Source organism: Hipposideros armiger, unplaced genomic scaffold (genome assembly GCF_001890085.2).
Source record: "Hipposideros armiger isolate ML-2016 unplaced genomic scaffold, ASM189008v1 scaffold_570, whole genome shotgun sequence".
Lineage (NCBI taxonomy): Eukaryota > Metazoa > Chordata > Mammalia > Chiroptera > Hipposideridae > Hipposideros > Hipposideros armiger.
Window position 1 is genome coordinate 682,701 of NW_017731920.1, and position 18,775 is coordinate 701,475.

The window sequence follows — 18,775 nt, forward strand, 5'->3', positions numbered from 1 at the left end:
TATATATATATATATATGGTCATGGGATGCGGAGTATAGATAGTGTGGGAGTGGAGTGAAGGGAATTGTAATAGATATGTATGATATTGAGGGGGGAAGTGGGGCGGTGGATTGGGGGAGGGGGGTTGTTACTTCGAGGAGTAAAAAGTATAATTATTGCACTGTGTTGTACAGCTGAAACTAATCCTAAAAAATGTGTATTTCTCAAAAAAATAATTAAAAAGAAGAAATGAGAAAAAAAAGACCCAAAATTCAAAGACTGTATTTAAAAACCTAGAAATAAAAACAAATAATGAACATGTTATACTTCATTTAACTCTTTATTACCTTTAGGACATTCTTTTTCCTTCAATAAAAAGAATAGCAGTGATATATATGCTACTGGTAGAAAATTAAGAGCTCTTTTGTAAAATGTTACGAAAAGAAATTTCAATTATTACTGAATATGACAATTCTTAATTTAAAAAATGCCGAAGAAGTCAGTCAATAGACAACCTTGAAACCGACCTACTTCCCTCTGAACCAATGATCTGCTATACCTCCTACGTAATCTTCAGAAAAGTCTTTCTATACATTCACTGAATAGTTTAGAATACCAGGACGCAGGTATAGAACAGGAACCTGAGCAGGTCACCCAATGTATCTATCTGGTCTTACCCCCCAGTTACTACTCTGAAGTCCACAGGAGCATGTGGGGAAGGAAACGACACAGTCCGATGAGGCCCAGAGCAGGACTTTCTCTCCTTATGACCTGAGGGTCAGTTGTTTAGTTAGATACAAAGGAAATGAAATCAAAAGGATTCTGAAGAGGAAATAAAAAATTAAAGGTATGACTCAATGTTCTTTAGTTCTGGTAAAGTCAAATGGTTTCCACCACTGAGCAAACTGCAGTGCTTTCTTCCTCTGATCCTCAAAGCTTTCTCGGATCCCTTTCCTCCAAAGTCTTGGTTCTATATCCAGCATCCCACCAATGATTTCCTTTTAAAGAATGAGAAAAACACATGTATGTATAAATACTGAAAACAGGAATGAAAGTATTTGCTTACATCTTTCTGTACATGGAAACTAACAAGCATAAATTTGATAACTTTTGTAGCTAACAGCACAGAAAGAGGATCATAAGGGAAATAATCTAGAATAATAAGCAGGCAAAATCCATTCCTTTTAGGAGTTGGGAATATGACTTTTAAAATGAGGGTGAGTTATAATTTTTAATTCTTGGTTTACTTAGATTAGTATCAAAATATGTTTTTGATTCCTGAAAAAAGATCTCCAGCTCATGGTAGAAGAAACTGGCTTATAATATACTAGGTAGCCGAGAAAACATTAGTCTGAGATTCAACTATAGCTGAACATGTTGATTAACTTTTTCTTCAGACTGTTTACCAGGGGAGCTAAGGACCAAATTAATTAAATTCCACTTTGTCTTCCTCCCCTTTGCTGCTGCCTGGTAGATGTGTTAAAAAGCAACAAAATGGACAAATTGCTTGACAAGCAGACACAGCTAGCACTCCTAAGATTAAAGGGTTTGCAGAGTTAGATGTGACACTCCTGACTGTTATAAAAATTCTGGGGTAATTTTGTTAATAGTTTCTAGGTTGTCCCTTTAAAATCGGGTGGAATAGTGCACATCAACTTCACTGTATACTGTGACCAAAGGTTTGCGTTATCTTCAAAAGAGAAGTGTTACCAAGTTGCTAAACTGGAATTTTATTAAATTTGTGAGCATACCTTTCCAAAGTAATGAGGGAATTTGTGCTGATCTTCAATGACATGGGCAAACCCTCCTTGGAGGCCAAAATCCACAGAGAAGTAAGGTAAGCCTTTGGGTACCTAAATAAACAGATAAATCACACATGAACTCAGAAAGTCATGCTTACTTCCTCTTCTTGCTCTCTGACATGACAGTAATTAAGCATCCCTCATAACAGAAGTATACAATAAATTTCCAATTCTAGAAATACTGAAGCAATGACCTAACTTCCTAAGTAAAACATTTCGTTTGGTAGCGATTCACCCAGATAGCTCTTCATAACATTCAGCAATTATAATCAAAACCAATTATTTTACTGTTTTTGATGAAAACAGGAAAAAAAAGGGTACTTTTTAAATATATAACAGAGGAATAATTTTCCTTACACTACACAAATAGAGAATGAAGATATGCTTTCTTATATTTTCCTCACAATGCAGACTAGAAACAGGGGCCTGGCCATATACTTAGCGCTGTGTTTATAATACCCCTGAGATGACTACTACTACCGTATTTCCCCATGTATAAGACACACCCTTTTTTGAAAAATTTAGGATCTAAAAACTGGGTGTGTCTTATACAGTGGTTGTAGATTTTTTTACTTGCATTTCCTGCTGAGGACGAGGCAATATATAAAGACATCATGTGGTCATCAGACACAGAAAAGCATAAGTAAAACAAATCAGTTTGCAAAATTGTATATAACATGAAATGCAGAGAAATGGACTGTTTTGTGGCTTTGCATTTTTTAAAATATTTTCACATTTTCAAAATACAAACATGTATGACCTAGATAATTAAGAAAAAATAAAGACAGACAAGGCTCTAGTCGCAGCTCTGATTTGTATAAATATGTAACCACAGGCAAGTTGTTTAACATCTCTAAGTCTCATGAGAACTCTGAAAAGCTCAGAGGCTTGCTATGAGGACAGAATACGAAAATGCGCACAGACAAGATTATTCAAACATTACTTTCACTTCTGTCTCCCAAACAATAGAGCTTTGTCCAAACCAGTGGTCCAAGAAAAAAAGATGGACGTCTCCATTAGAATATTTTTGCCATCTGAAGTAGATCCCCATGTGCAAAACATGAATCTGAATGACTAAAACGATGTTACAGAACTATGTTAACTAAAGGACAGTACTTTGAAGGAGAGATAACTTGCAATCTGTGATGACAGTGCCATGGTTTTTGTTTGTGTTATACTGTGTTTGGCAGAATAACGGCCCCCTAAATATGTCAATAATCTAATTATTTGCCATGAATACGTTACCTTATATGGTGAAAGGGACTTTACAAATGCAATTCAGTTATGAATCCTGAAATGGGGAGATTATCCTGGGTTTTCCAGGTTGGCCCAATGTAATCACAAAAGTACTTATAAGAGAGAAACAGGAGGGTGAGAGTCAGAGAATTGGCAGATCCTACATTGCTGGCTTTAAAGATGAAGGACGGAACCACAAGCTATGGAATGCAGGTGGCTTCTGGAAGCTGAGAAAGCGAGGGAATGGATTCTGCCCAGAGCTGTCAGGATGAGCGCAGGCCTGCTTAACACCTTGACTTCAGCTCAGTGAGATCCATCTTATACTTGTTACCAGCAGAACTAATAAATACAGAAGGTGCCAAACAAATACACATTTTCAGAAAGGAAAAAACTGTTAAAATTGTAATACTCAATATATACCAATAATAAAAGATGAATACAAGTCACATTTGACTTCTGCAATTACAAGAGGTGCGCTCAAAGTAGTTACCATCAGTGTAATTTTAAGTTTTTTCCTCTCTTAAAATGTGTATACATTTTTCCCTCTGTATGTCATTTTTCCCTCTGTATGTGTTGTTTTAAACCACTAAATTGGTGGTAATTTGTTACAGCAGCATTAGAAAACTAATATAGATACCAAATCTCAACAATCTACTGCATAATTGCCAAGACAGCACAATGAACACTCGACTACTTTTACACAAAGAACAGCTGCTGCCAAAGCTTTCCCTCGGTTCTCTCACTGCAGGCTGCAAAATGTACAACCTACTGTCTTGCCAGAAGAGTTGTTAGTCAGTAAGCATTGAAAAGGCTCTACTATCAAAATATATGCACATTTACCATCTTCCTTTTCTTGCAATTACCAGAATTGCAAAAGAAATTTTATTGCTGGTAGAAAAACAGTAGTTTTTAAATTTTTCTCCTTTTAATGTTTCAGTTGTTTAGCCCTGACTTCTATAACTGTCCTTGAGTTTGAAGGTCTCTGGGTAAATCCAAATTTTCCTTGAGACAGACTTTCCTTAATTTTTTAAAAAAATGTTGGTCCCTAAATGTGTTAGATGTTTTTCAACTATAGTTATCGCAAAATTAAACTTAAAAACCACAACGCTTAAGAGTTCAGAAAGAATTCATATGAAATCTCAATAAAATAGCCTTGTTAAATATGACCACTTTTCTTCACAAGTTATTTAATATCATGGAACTCCTCTGCAATGAACATTCAGATCTGTTTCCCTTGTATATTTCCAGAAACTTCACACTACATTGCAAAGATATCAAAAGACCCAGAAAAAGTAAACAAAATGGACATAAAAAGAGAAGCTTATACTCACAAAGCAAGGAAAAAATATAAATCAACAAAGAATCAGAAAGAAATATAAATACGTGAATCTCTACTAAAAGCCAAGAATCTACTGTGGAAAAAAAAAAATCACCCCACTCCCAGTAAAGCAGGTCAAACACTTTATGAAACTGCAAAGGATGTAGAACTTTTAAAAGAAATATAATGGGGTGTTTTTTTTTTCAGGATAAAAATAATGTTAAAATAACTAAAGACTGTTATAACTTCATGCTCAGAAACGTTTTTATCATTTAAAAAAGACACTGGAAAGCTTGTTAACCTAAAAACTGACCTGCTTTGGAATTATTCTTATACTCAAGCTCTCTTCACAATTCCATCCACATAATTACTGAATCCTAAAGCTAAGAGGGACCTCCAGAGGTCATGTCATCTGGATCGTACCCAGTCTGCTGTGACTCTCACACAGCACTATGTAGTGGCTTAGAAAGGGCCATTGGGGCTGTATTTGAAACATGTCAAAGTTGAATCTACAACCACCATTCCTGTAAGGATCTGTATCTGTTTCTTATTTTTCATTTTGGTTCAGTTAAAATATTAGAACCCTCTGGGTACTTTAAGTACTTATCCAGGTTTTACAAAACAAACTTACAATAGGTAGGAGATGGTTTGCCAGCAGCAAAGCTGCATATGCAGTGTAGCAAATGAAGAATAATACATTTCTTTTAAAAGTTTTACTTTGAAATATTTTAACTGCCATCAAATCATGCTCTAAAAGAATATTTAATGGCACTGGAAATGATGATATGAGAAATGAAAAACTCGGGCACAAACGATGTATGGACATTAAATGCCCTTTTCTACAAAGAAGCACATAGGACAGAAGCACATAGGACAGTTAGGAGGGGTATTTGTTTTGTTTTGTTAATATATTGTCTGGCCCAGTTCACCAGCAAGGGAAGAGAAAAAGATTTTAGAGAATATCTTACCTTTGAATTAAAACTATCTTCAATAAATGCAATGAAATTTGAATCTTTTGACTGGGATATAACAAATAATAAGGAATCCTATCAGTCTCATGTATCAGGTGTCTGGCTTTCCAAAAGAAGAAGTGGGAGAAAAATATTCTAGTGACATCTACCAGAACAGGGGTCAGCAAACTTAAAAAAAAACAAAACAAAACAACTTTAAAGTTCCAATTTAAATAAAATATTCTGGGCTTTGCAGATCACACAGTCTCTATTGCAGCTCTCAACTCTGCACTTGTAGCATGAAGCTGCCAAAGACAATACACAAACGAATGGGTGCAGCTGTGTTCCAATAAAACTTCGTTTTCACAAACGGGCAGCACGCAGGGTTTAGCACATGGGCTGGGGGTTCCTAACCTCTGCACTAAGCTATAAGCTCCATAAAGTCAGGGATCTTCTCTGTTTTGTCCACTATGTATGAAAAGCACCTGGAATTTGCCAGTGCTTGGTAAATCGGAGGCACTCAATAAACATCTGTAGACTAAATTACTTTTATAATAGAAAAACAAAAAGGAATGCACAAGTCTATTACATCTGTTCTATTTAAGTTCTATTTCTAGAAAAAAAGAGGTCATTACAGAAGTACTCAACCTGTGTAACTTATATCTAAAAGTTGATCTGCAAATTAAGATTAAACTATGAAACATGGTGAAGAAACTCCCCAAAAGAATAATGAACCTGTAATCTGACTCACTTGCTTTAAAGGTACGTAACAGGGAACTTTTGTATAAGGAAAAATAAAGAATAAAACTGAGTTCCAAATTCAAACTAGAGCCTCTAGGAAAATGTGTCTTTCATCATAATTCCATTAATAAGAAAGCCCCTGTCACCACTTGTCCCCCAGAAGCTGAGAAGCCCAAAAGAGGCGCTCTCCTGGCAGAGTCTGAGGGCAGTCATAGCCAGTTTTATAGGGACTACAATGACACAGGGCCAGGTGTCGGGAATCAACATTCAAATTAGCATTTGAACAAATATGTATTTGCTAGATCAGATAGAAAGAATGTAATTTCTTTTGTATTTGTAGATGAGTTACTTCACATTGGATCACTCACCAAATGGTCTCCTCCTCAAATAAGATGTGGAAATTAATGAAGATCCTGGGTAATTTCTTATATTAGAAAAGAAAAGATACTTACAGACTTTCTGATATCTTTTGAAGAGAGATCAATCAATTTCTTGTTCATAGACCACTCTTCATCAGATTCCAGTATGGCTTTCTAAGAAATAGCCATTTGTTCATGAAAAATAACATATATGCAAATACAAAGAGACAGTTTAAAAATCAAATAATACAGTAATTACAGGGTATATTATACATGGTAAATCATTATTTTTAATGGGTTACGCTTTAATTTCTGTTATTTAAAACAAGAACTTCTTGATTTTTTAAGTCCTATCTTTAACCAAGATGATACTATTTTATTCATTCTTAACTCCTGTACTGAAGTTAACTTAAGCTCAACTTTACATGACAAAAACAATCCTTAATAAGACCAAATAATTTAATATTGTACATAATTTGTGAACATAAAAGTTCACATACTCCTTACTCCAATTCATAGAAATCTACTCAAATAAATACACTTAGTTTTACTGCTCTTGTCCCAAATATGAAAAGAGTAATTTATACGCTTTCTAGCAACCAAGCATTTGAACATTTCTGGCCTATAACAAAGAAGTAAAAATGCAGGGGAAAAAACCCACATAAAAATGGCATTATAAGACTTTCTAGGCGAAGCAATAGGACTAAGATTTATGGTAAAGAAGTTTAACAGAAAGAAAGCCCAGGGTGATGAGTATAAAATAATCTCATTTTGTACAGTATCATTAATGAAGCAAATTTTAAAGATGTAATTAACATTCAAATAAGCACAATTTAAACACCTCAGATATACTGCTGTTCTCTATTTAAAAGGCATGGGTTGCTTGTGTTGACACTATAATGTAGCGCAGTAAATATAAAATTGCAGCTGAATCCAATAAATGCATCTTTAATGATCATATGAAAGGTTTTGTGTAGAAAAGTGACACCATTCTGCTAAGAGATGATATTTCTGTCACCCAACATGAGCAACAGTGGCTGCTCTGTGCTGTGCCTTATACCTCAATGCCTATAGTCACAATCACCAAAGACTCTACTAAAGAAGCACCCCCACATACCCCCAAAAGAAACCACTGAAGAACAGTATAATAATCTCTTTCTCAACTGATTTTGTTTAACATAGGATTGGCAGGATTTTGAGGTTGTCTGGCCTAACCTCCCATACTTTAATAGCATAATCCTTCAAATAAAAAAAATCAGATTGTTTTTAAAAATTTCTAGAGAAAAAGTAGAGTTTTCACCACCTCATTAATCTTAAAAAGTTTTATAATCCTCTTTCCTGGAATTTACAGTTCTTACTCATAAACTTTACCATCTAATATTGTCTAAACATTACATTTGCAAGTCTTCCTACACCACCTTACAAGATATTACCGCCTTTTTTCATTGCGCATGTTACTATTTCATATATGATTCTACATTTATGTATTTACATTAGTCTATAAATTATATTGTATTCAGGTCAGCAAAACACATGCTATATAGTAAAAGTTGCTTGAGTATTATAATGACAATTAAGAACTCTAGTCATTTACTATATATCCAAAAATGTATGAGATTAGATGTTAGTTTCTTTTTACAAATAGCACAATGAGGTATTAAATACTAAACTTACAGCAATAAATGGTCTCAGCAGGTACAATTTGTACTGTTGGTTGTGGCTATCTATGGCTCTCATGAATTTCAGTAAGTTTTCTAGGATATGATTATAATTTTGACTCGGAAGTTCTTCAAGGTAAAACCTGATTTTCATTTGAAAACTTAAAATAGAAATTATAAATTACCATTTGGTAGTATATTCACACTTATAAATAAGCATGCCTTTAAAGGTCAAAATCCCAAATTTCTTTCTTTAGAAATATACACAGAATTTTTTGTTCTTTATTTCATTTTTTTATGATATGAAATTTAAGTATTTTGGAGAAAAACTACAAGAATAAAGATAACTGTATTCATAAAACAGCACAGTAACAAAAAATAAGTATGCATGTAAAAGCTATAAATACCTTAAAATAGATGGGAGCCATATCACCCACTTCCTTCGGGAGCGGAATGCATTCATAAACCATATGATACTGTTTCTTCATGCTCAGATTAGTTTCTAAAAAGATGCAGTCCAATCCTTTATCTTCAAACATCTTTACCAATGATTTTCTAAACACCTGAAGAGAAGAAAATGGTTAGGTAAATAAAACACTTAGAGAAGATTTAAAATATGAAAACAATAAAAAGTACAATAAATCCCTTTAAACTAAAAAACAAATAGTACACAATATCTGAACTCTGTCTTATTTGTTACCTTATAGTTACCTCACTTTCTAAATCCACTACATAATTTCACATATTATGGCAACATTTTTTTAAACTGAAACTCATTCTACACAGTTTTATGTACATATTAGATGGTTCCAGTAAACTAAGAAAAGGAAGAGAATAAAATCAAATTTAGGTGGTAAAATATGCAGAACTGACAGTAAAGTCATAGAAAAACATCCAAAAGCTAAAAAAGGAACACTGAGCAAGTAGGCATCCTTAAATTCAGTTAACAGATAAGCAGAGATCATTTCTAATGTTTCCCTATGCTCATAGCACCTTCATTTGTTGGTTCCCTGATATATCTGCTGACCATTGTAACCTTGCATTGTATATTCAAGCAATCCTCTATTTTCATACATAATTCAGTTCTATCAAATGTATAAAAATTGAATGTACTAAAATTGAAAAGTAAGAGTGTTTGCTCCCAAAGAGCTCATCCTTATTATAAAATCCCTATTTTTACTCATTTATTTACTTATTTATATACTAATTATTTATTTATTTCACACTCCTAGGCCTGAGGGACAGTTGTTTGTAGAGGGTGTTTGGACGGAGCCTAGACATGGGGTCCAGGATGTTCATGTGTATTCACAGGACATCCCTTGTAGTACAGGATGAAGCCAGGGGTTAAAAGAAAGGGGTACAGGCTACAGACCAGGAGCCAAAAGCGAACTAACTCTACCCACATCACCATGTGTGAGCCTCCATGATGTCTGGGAATTACAAATTCAAACTTGGCCTCGCACAGTGTTATGTAAGTATATTTGCATAAGTAGGAGGATGAAATACTTTTTTATTTAGATTTGTCAGCTTGATTTCTAACTTTTTAGTATTTTAATTAAAATGTTTATTATGATTATAGATCACATGTAGAAATAATACAGAGCAATCCCATGTACCCTTAACTCAGTTTCCCCCAATGGTAACATCTTACAAAACCACACATACCATGATATAATTAATATTGATGCAGTCAAGACCCAGAGCAATCCCAAACTATGAGGAGCCCTCCTGTTGCCCTTTTAGAGCCACACTCACTCCCACCCCCTTTCTTAAACCATGGCAACCACAAATCTGTTCTCCATTTGTTTAATTTTGTCATTTCAAGACTGTTTTTTAAAACACAAACAAACGACAAAAACAGACTCACAGAAACAGAGACCAAAGGGATGGTTACCAGAAGGGAGAGGGTGAGGGGATGGTAGAAAAAGGGAAGGGGGATATAGTCAATAACATTGTGATAAGTTTAGACAGTGACAAATGATTACTAGAATTTTATACATTGTAAAGTATAGAAATGTCGAATCACTATATTGGACACTGGAAACTAATATAACCAATATAAGATTGTATACAAACTATACTTAAATTAAAAAAATAAAATAAAAATAGAACGTTATATAAATAAAATCACATAATTTTGGGAGGTTGGCGTTCATCACTCAGTATAATTCCCTGGAAATTCGACCAAGTAGCTGTTGAGCCACTGCCTAGTTACTACCACATGGAGACAGAAGTTCAGGTTCCCACTCAGCCTGTTGACACCCAAAAAGGGAAGAGGCTACTTATTACTGCTGGGTAGGGGATGATGGATGCTCTGGGTTCCCACCAAATCACCACTGGTCACTTACTATTGATCACTTTTTTTGTTTTCCACTCATTTTATAAAACAAGATCAAGTTAAAAAAAAAAGAAGAAATCAAGTAATTATAACTTGAGGTAAACTAGAAAGGAACCTAGTAAGCAACAGATAAGGGATTCACTTTTCATTTATGTAAGTTGGACATAAGTGTCTTTACTTCAGACACTCAATTGGTTGTTAAATTCAAAGTCTTGGCTAAGAATGTAAGGGAATGCAGACTTTCCACCTATAATCTCATTATAGGTGATGGTTAGATAAATCATTATAGATGATTTCCCCTTTTAAAAATTCTCTAACTTAAGTATCACACTTTCAAAATCACATTACTAGAAACAGTACACAATTGAGACTAAATTATGATAAAAAATAATAAAATATAAAATATTGGTATAGATAGCTAAATGATAAAATGGATCATTCAAATTTTATAGTTGCCATGCCCCCAATCTGATTTCTGCAGATAAAAACCCTCCCTAAAAAAGGCTGTGTTAACTAAACTGTTTCATTTTCCTCTTCCTGGGCAAACAAGAAGACTCAATTTCCCAGCCTCTCTGAGACTTAGGTGGGGGCATATTTAGTTCTGAGTAATAAATGTATGTAGAAATGATATGTCACATGTGAACTGAAGCAGTTAAGAGGTAGTGTGCCTTCTCATGTTATTTTCTTCCATCCCACGGGCGGAAGGAGAAAGACTCCACCACAGGACAGCCTTATCACAGAAGGAGCCTGGATGCCTGAATTACTGCTTACAGGCAATCTGCCTTGAAGAACGGTCTGTTTCTTGGACTATGGTACAAGAAATTAACTTTTGCTACTTCAAGGTACTGTGAATTAGGTTTTATTTGCAACAGCAGTGAAGAATAATAAGATGGGCAATTAACTGACATCAGTGATATGACTAAAGCTGCTGATGAACCAGGAAGTGACAACAGTTAACCCTATTGTTCCCTCTCCTCAGTTGTATGTCCCAGATAGCTGCCTTCACATACACAAAACTACTAAAAAACAAAATCAAATGGGAAAATGTACAAATTTGGCGTTATAACATAGTTTTTTAGAATGTCACTACTTTGTTAACTGTTACTATATTTGTGAGTTTTTATTATTATATTTTCAATTAAGTTTATTTCATTATTTAATTTTATAGTGAGAAGATAATTTTATATAATAGAAAAGGAAAATCTTTACTAGAGTGGAACTATATATTTGAAAACTAAACTTTTTTGAAGATGGGGACCAGTGGATAAAAAGCAGCAACAACAACAATAAAAATTTACATAATCCAAAGATTATCTCACAAAGTTCCTTCCTTCATGTTTGTTCATAATCCTTTCCTGGTTTAACTGCTAAATGATTGTTCTAAATTTTATCTGGACAAGAGTGAAGACAGACTCAAGATGTCATGAATTATAAATGAAAGCTCAAAAGTACTAAATCAGTAATGATGCAAAAATAGTTCAATATTATAAAATATATAAACATCATACTAATAGCTTCAAAGAGGACACACACATTTAAGTACTTCTCCTCTATGAATATAAACGACTTGAATTTAAAAATGTGATGAGTTTAATGGTGTAATTTGAGGTTATCAGCTCCATTAAAGCATGGTTTCCTCCAAGCTCAATCTAACAAATACAGCATACATATTTATATAATATTCATTTTTTTAAAGTTGTATGGAAACAATGAAGAAAGTTTTTTAGTTCAATATCATAAGATACCAAAACTATTTCATGTTTCAGAGAGCTACACAGATCCCATGTTATGGGGATGACATAAAATTCCCATATTCCTAGTAGACAACACTTTATCCTTTGGGTAATCACTGTTTTCCATATTTCTAATCTATGATTACTCACCTAATTGCCATCCCTCATTTTGTTAACACACTTAGACTAGAATTCCTTACAACATATTTAAGTAAACTATACTACAGGGTGTTATAATTCTTAATATGCATCAAGTCACATTACAAAAAGTCAAGTAAATATGAATAAACAATTTTGAAATGAAAATGAAAATATTTTCCTTAAAAAAATCAAAGCTATTTAGGGTTGATCATGTAATATTAACACTATAATTCATTCAGTTTCTAAATAGAACATGTCTACCTAAAGATAAAGTTATCCAAAGATAAATGTTATGAGATAGAACATACACTTTTAACTCTATACCCTTCATGAAGTGAACCTTCAAAAATGACAATATAATTTTTAAAACAGCACAAACCTACTAAAACAAAGAGAATGAGACAAAGTACACTGAAACATCAGATCACCCCGTGTTTCTGACTTAAACACGAGACAGCTCGTTCACACTGGGTGAGGTGGGGGCAGGGGCTTTGGGGATAGTAAAGAGGAAAGCCTCGCTGCACTGCAGTCCTCAAAAGGCTCAGGAACCGGTAGTACCAACAGTTATGGAAGTAAATGTGAAGGTGTGAAAAACAGATGGTGCACTGAAAGTCTTTTGAAAAGGCAATGAACATGCCAGACCACCCCCCAACCCACCCCCCACACACACACACACACATCAGCAGACCACTATAGGATTATCTTTTGGGGAAGAGTGCTGGGCTGGGAAAACCAGACAGTTGAGAGTATAGTCTGAAAACAGGGGCATTATAGGAAGTGTTACTTAATGTTCTAAAATGTTCAGCATTCTGCCACCCCAGCCTTCTTCCCCAGCTCAGCTCCCAGAACACTAATAAGATGCTCTAGGCCAAAGATTAAAAGAGTTTGTCTAGAGATTCTCACTGGCCTCAAGAAAAAGACCTAAAGGTACCAACACTGGAGGTTCTCCTGTGAAATGGCCCCATCATATGACTCCACAGTGAAGCCCACTGCACATAAGGATCAACCACCCCACCACCACACTGCTAATTTGGGATATTTTAAAAGCGGACCTACAGTGTCTGACTATAACATATGTTCAAGCATATTTGTCAAACTGGTAAGAATACATTTAAAGGAGACAGAGTTTCACTATATATTTAAGAAAATTAAAAATTTGGATCTTATTCATTTGAATTTTGTGATTATTCCCATATTCTCTGTTGAAACTTATCTTTGCATTTTCTATTAAATAGAAAATATAAAATTCATTAAATGTTACTAGAGGATGGTGATAAAAATCACTTGAAAGAAATGGCTCTTGTATTTGCAAACAATATATTTTGCTTAAGTCTAATCTTTTTATAAAATATATTCTCTAAAAGAGGTGAATGACCATAAGGTATTCACCAGGGCATAATTAATTTGAGTTTTTGTACATATTTTAAAGTAAAAACAAATATCAAAAAACGCTACTACATTTCTTTAAATAAGCCAGAATTCAGATACTTTATTCATTCACTATCTTACAGTAATTTACAACGTCTAACAATTTTTTCTTTCAAACAAAGAGAGCTATTATTTGCATGAAACAATTTTACTTTTCCTCCCTCAATTTTCCATAATGCATCCGGCTTACAAAATCTGCTAAACTATAATGTAACCTGTATTACAATATACTGTACCTTTGGGCAAAATTAATGAATGATTTTGTCTCTGCATTTCTCACAACCCCTGGATTATGTTATACTCGTGTACTCAGTATATGTTGTACAGAATAAATTTCTTCTTTATCCACCTCAATGTGTTTCATCAAGTACTTTAATTTCTTACAGAAATATAAAACACACAGGCCAGATTCCTGTATTACTTAAAATCTTTTTGGCACTGTAGTTTTCTCTAAGTTAAATCAGTTTTGCATGTATAAATTTTTAAAAGGTATTTCAGGAAATTTCTAAAATAATTCTGAAAACCAAATTTGCATACTTTCCATTTTAAATTATTTATTGCACTGGTATCCACTAGTAGAAAAAAACAAATTCTCACATCAACTATATCAAGGGTGCCAAAACATGTATACAAATGGACATTTTGGTCAATGTTACTCAAGCAGTAGTTTGTTGTAATCACTGCTGGGTAATCACTGATGGTAACCACTTTGAGCACCTCTTGTAATTGCAGAAGTCAAACGTGGCTTGCATTCATCTTTTTTTATCGGTATAAATTGAATATTACAATTTTAATAGTTTTCCTTTCTTAAAATGTGTATACATTTTCTTGGCACCCTCTGTATTTGTTCACATTCTTACCCTCCTGCCCTTTGACTTTCACAGCATAAACTTAAATATTACAGGGAGAAAGAGACTGAATTTCATTGGATACAGTAAAAATGTTTCCCCTTTTAGCATCTTTATCAGTATGTGCACAAACTCATATAATCTCTTTCGAAATCTTATAATTTTCACATTTTTCTAACTCAGAGTCGCTGTAACTCTTATTCAGTTGTCGAGTATTAAAAACACAAGAGTTTTCATTCTTTCTTTCTTTTTTGGTCATTACGAGGTCTTGAAATAATTCAGCAGCAATTTCACCCATGCTGTGTCTTTCAATTTCTTGAAAATCAGACACACACACACACACACACACACACACACACACACACACACACACACACACTAAAATAAAATCCCTGAATCCAAACTCTGGACCAGGTTATGAAGGGAAAAGTGAGGAAATTAAAGCTGGTAAAATCACAGCAGCAGAGAAGGCCAATTCCATTACAGAAAAATATAACAACTGCTGAATATAAACATTTCTCTAACTTCCAAAACTTTTTTTTTTTATCTGAAAATAACTCTCCTTTTGGATGTAATTTATTAGTTCATTGTGGTAAGAATGATTATCTGATGTTCCACAAAAAGCAAAGATTAGAAATCTTACACTGATTTTTTTTAAATAAAAATAATTATTATTTTGTCACAGTTTATTTAGTAGACAAAAGCTTTCAGTAGGACACCTGAAACTAATATAATGTTATATGTCAATTATATCTCAATAAAAAAACTTTTTTTAAAGCTTTCAAAACATGGAGTCTATACGGGATCATGATGAAAATATCATGGTCCATAGATATGCACACTATGGAAATGTATACAAGTGTTTAAGTCCAGAAAGTAAAGTCATTGGACAAAGGTATAAAACCTGTTGGAATTTATCACAGTAGTTTGTAAAAATTGCTGATGAGGTTACAATGATAATGAGCATTATCATGCTGACCTGAATTTCCTCCCAGATGTCTTCATCCAATAAGGTAGCTGCTCTATGGTGCTGCAAAGGCACAATCAGGCAGTGCCCCTCGGTAAGAGATCGAAAGTTGGGTAAACATAAATAAACCTATGGGAAAAAAAATTGGGAAAAAAATGAAATGTTATTGCTATTTATTCTTGGTTGCAACAGATGAAGCCCTAGTAGGGAAACATGGCTAACATTTAATAAAGTATACTTGTTTATAAGCAATATATTTTATTTTAATATTTTAAAAGATATTTAATATTTTAAAATTATAAAAGCCATGAAAAAAGATTTTAAAAAATTGAAAATTAATAGCACAAATCTTAAATTTAACTGTTTTACATCAAAGATTAAGCTTACCAAAGGGCATAATGGCTATATGCTTTCAAAGCCCTTGAAACAATACAATTTTTGCAAGGATTTAAAAAAAAACACGCAAAAAAAAGAAACAAAAAAAAACATGGCCTGGTAATAGCAGATAAGTCTAACTGATGCCTATTAATTCAGGCCTTCCTTCTCTCATTGGCTGAGAGAAGAGAATTAACCAAACTAAGAGAGACAGGAAATAACTTCTGTATGGCTTCACTGCTCTGGTTAAGTTCTATTTATTTAAAATACATGTATTACCTACAAGCTGGTGCTATTTTTCCATTATAAACTGTCTTTTTTAAAAAAGGGTCAATTAGTATGCATGCAGTGACCAAATGTGTTCATAGGAGCATAAATAATATTCTGCAGAGGCTTGGTCTTATTTTGGGTTTTTTTTGTTAGGTTTTAGCTAGAAATATTTCACATGGCAGACAATGTTTATTTAAGAATGTAAGGCAAATTTTAAAAACTTTGCTGAGGAAGGACAAAGTAGGAGTAGGTATGGATATTTGCCTAAATTTATAGTAAAATCACAACCATATTCCCAATTAAAAACAGTATCCATACTGACTCATTAATTCTGAGAAATTTACTGCATAATGTAAGATGTTAACAACAGAGGAAGCTGGGTGTGGGGTGTATGGAACTCTGCACTGTCCTCTCAATTTTTCCCTAAATCTAAAACTGTTCTAAAAAACTGTCTACTTTTTTAAAACAAAAGTGAAGCTCTGTGTTAAGACAAGGAAGTGGCTAGATTACTTTTGTTTTAAAAAAAGGAGGAAGAGGCAGGGACAGCTGATAACCAGGAAATTATTTAACTAACTGTCTGAATCTAATGAATACTAACACAGTTTCATTAATACATGTGGATCTAAGACATTAACTTCAAATATTAGAAATGCAAGCTGAATGAGAATTACTGAATTGCTTTGAAAAACTACTTATCATTTCTGCTTAATGGCAAAGTAATTTCTTAGAAACCCATAATCAAATATGATTAACTTAGGTAGTAACTAAAAAGAATAATTTGTTATTGTTTGTTAAGATTAATAAAATAACCTATTAACTACAATCGATGAGATAGGCAGTCAGATAGCATAGGAAATGGATGAAATTCCTCCCAATCAATATTTCAAATATTTCTACATTAAAATATTCACAGATGAAAGAATGAAGGTAGGTGGTAGTTTTTAGAACAAAGATAGCATATTAAAGCATAGGTAAAGAAAGGAGAGACTCAAATGGTTTTCAAATGAACCAGAATGAAAAGGCTAGTCGAAGAGGGAAGAACCAGATCAGCCAACTCTCAGTTAAGTTAAAGGCAAAGAGAATTTAATACCACTCAAAATGACTAATTGGAAAATGTGGATTACCTTACAGCAGAAGAGGAAAGCTGAGAGGAATGGGAAAAGGAATGTATGCGATAGCAGAATGAGTTAAAAAAAAAAAGAAAATGTCTCCTTACTGGCCAACAGTTTCTTTTCACCAGTGAATGAGAAATGCCTACTTTGAGACTGAACCTACAAAGCAGGAGGCTAAGGAAAGGTCTGCACACTTAACCCTCTGTGCCTCCCTGGACCCAGCCTGTCTTCAGTGCACTAGGGAAAATGAAGTCATTGAAAACACCCAAACTTCTCCTAAAGCATCATAGGAAAAACTTATGGCTAATTTCTTCGTACTTTTTTTAAAGGTAGGGAATCAGACTAAAGGGAAATGAAATATTTATACATAATGTCATAATTATTAATATAAAAATGTAAATGGGTATATAAAGGTCTAGCAAAGAACTTAGAAAAATTAATACAAGTTACTGGTTTAACTGTTTTTTTTTTACTTGATTACATTTTGAATGCAATTTTTACATTTTTTTCATAAAGTATGGAAGGAAAGAAAGAAAAAAAAGAAGGGTAAGAGAATAAAGAAACCAAAATCCAAACCGATAAACTATCTTAACAACCTAAAGATATTAAAGACTAGAGTTGGAATGGAAAAGCTAATTCTTTGGCTACATAGGGCTGTGTATAAGCGAATATACAAAATAAACAAATTAATTAAGAAAAATGTATGTTTCCAAAACGATGACTTCCTATAACTAGCATTCATTCATTCAACTTCCTCTCTCATCACTTTTTCTCACATACTGCACTCCAGCTACACTAACTAGTCTTCCTTCTGCTCCATGAATGCCAGGTTCATTTCATCCTCAAGGCTTTTCACTCACTGACGCCCCTTCCTGAAACATTATTAATTCATATCTTCACGTTACTTGCTCCTTCTCATCATTCATTTCTTTACAAAATACCTCCTCAGGGAAGCCTTCTTAACCATCTTCTCAAAAAATACTCTCCCATCATTTTACCTTATTTTCTTGCTTTATCTGTTTTATGACAAATAGTAACACTTTTGTAAATCAGAAAAATTATTACTTAGTTTATTTTCTGCACTATTTCACTAGAATACAAGCTCCACAGGTATATCAGAGTCTCTACTTTCGCCAGTGACTAATTAGAGTTTAGCATATATCAGATACATAATAATGATTTATTTAACATAAGAATTAAATCACCAAATATTTACTGAAATAAATGACTATTATTAGTGACTATTAAATAACTGATTATTAACTTTTATTGGAATAAATGACTGTAAACATTCATACTTGGCATACAATGATGAATACAAGTTATCTATGTCTTTGTGGAACTTACAGACTATTGGGGAAGAGACCCAATAAACAAGTAAAACAAAATACAGTAAACTTCTTCAAATTATGAGATATTCTACGAAGAAGTAAATAGGTACCTTGAGAAAGTAAGAGAAAAAGCAAAAGCTACTTTCGACTGAGTATCCCAGAAGTTGATTTTAATACTGAGACTCAGT

At 33.5% G+C, this 18,775-nt stretch overlaps 1 protein-coding gene across 1 annotated transcript in view; it reads right to left on the minus strand.

Annotated features, from left to right (window-relative positions):
- Nucleotides 1-312: 312 nt before the first annotated feature.
- Nucleotides 313-18,775, minus strand: part of CWF19L2 (CWF19 like cell cycle control factor 2) — a 104,754-nt gene continuing 86,291 nt past the window's right edge. Inside the window, exons 14-18 of the mRNA XM_019623953.1 lie at nucleotides 15,512-15,628; nucleotides 8,452-8,607; nucleotides 6,480-6,560; nucleotides 1,732-1,833; nucleotides 313-978 (exon numbers count right to left, since the gene is read on the minus strand). Coding sequence (XP_019479498.1) covers nucleotides 835-978; nucleotides 1,732-1,833; nucleotides 6,480-6,560; nucleotides 8,452-8,607; nucleotides 15,512-15,628 — 600 coding nt within the window. The 3' untranslated portion in view covers nucleotides 313-834. The remainder of the gene's footprint in view (nucleotides 979-1,731; nucleotides 1,834-6,479; nucleotides 6,561-8,451; nucleotides 8,608-15,511; nucleotides 15,629-18,775) is intronic.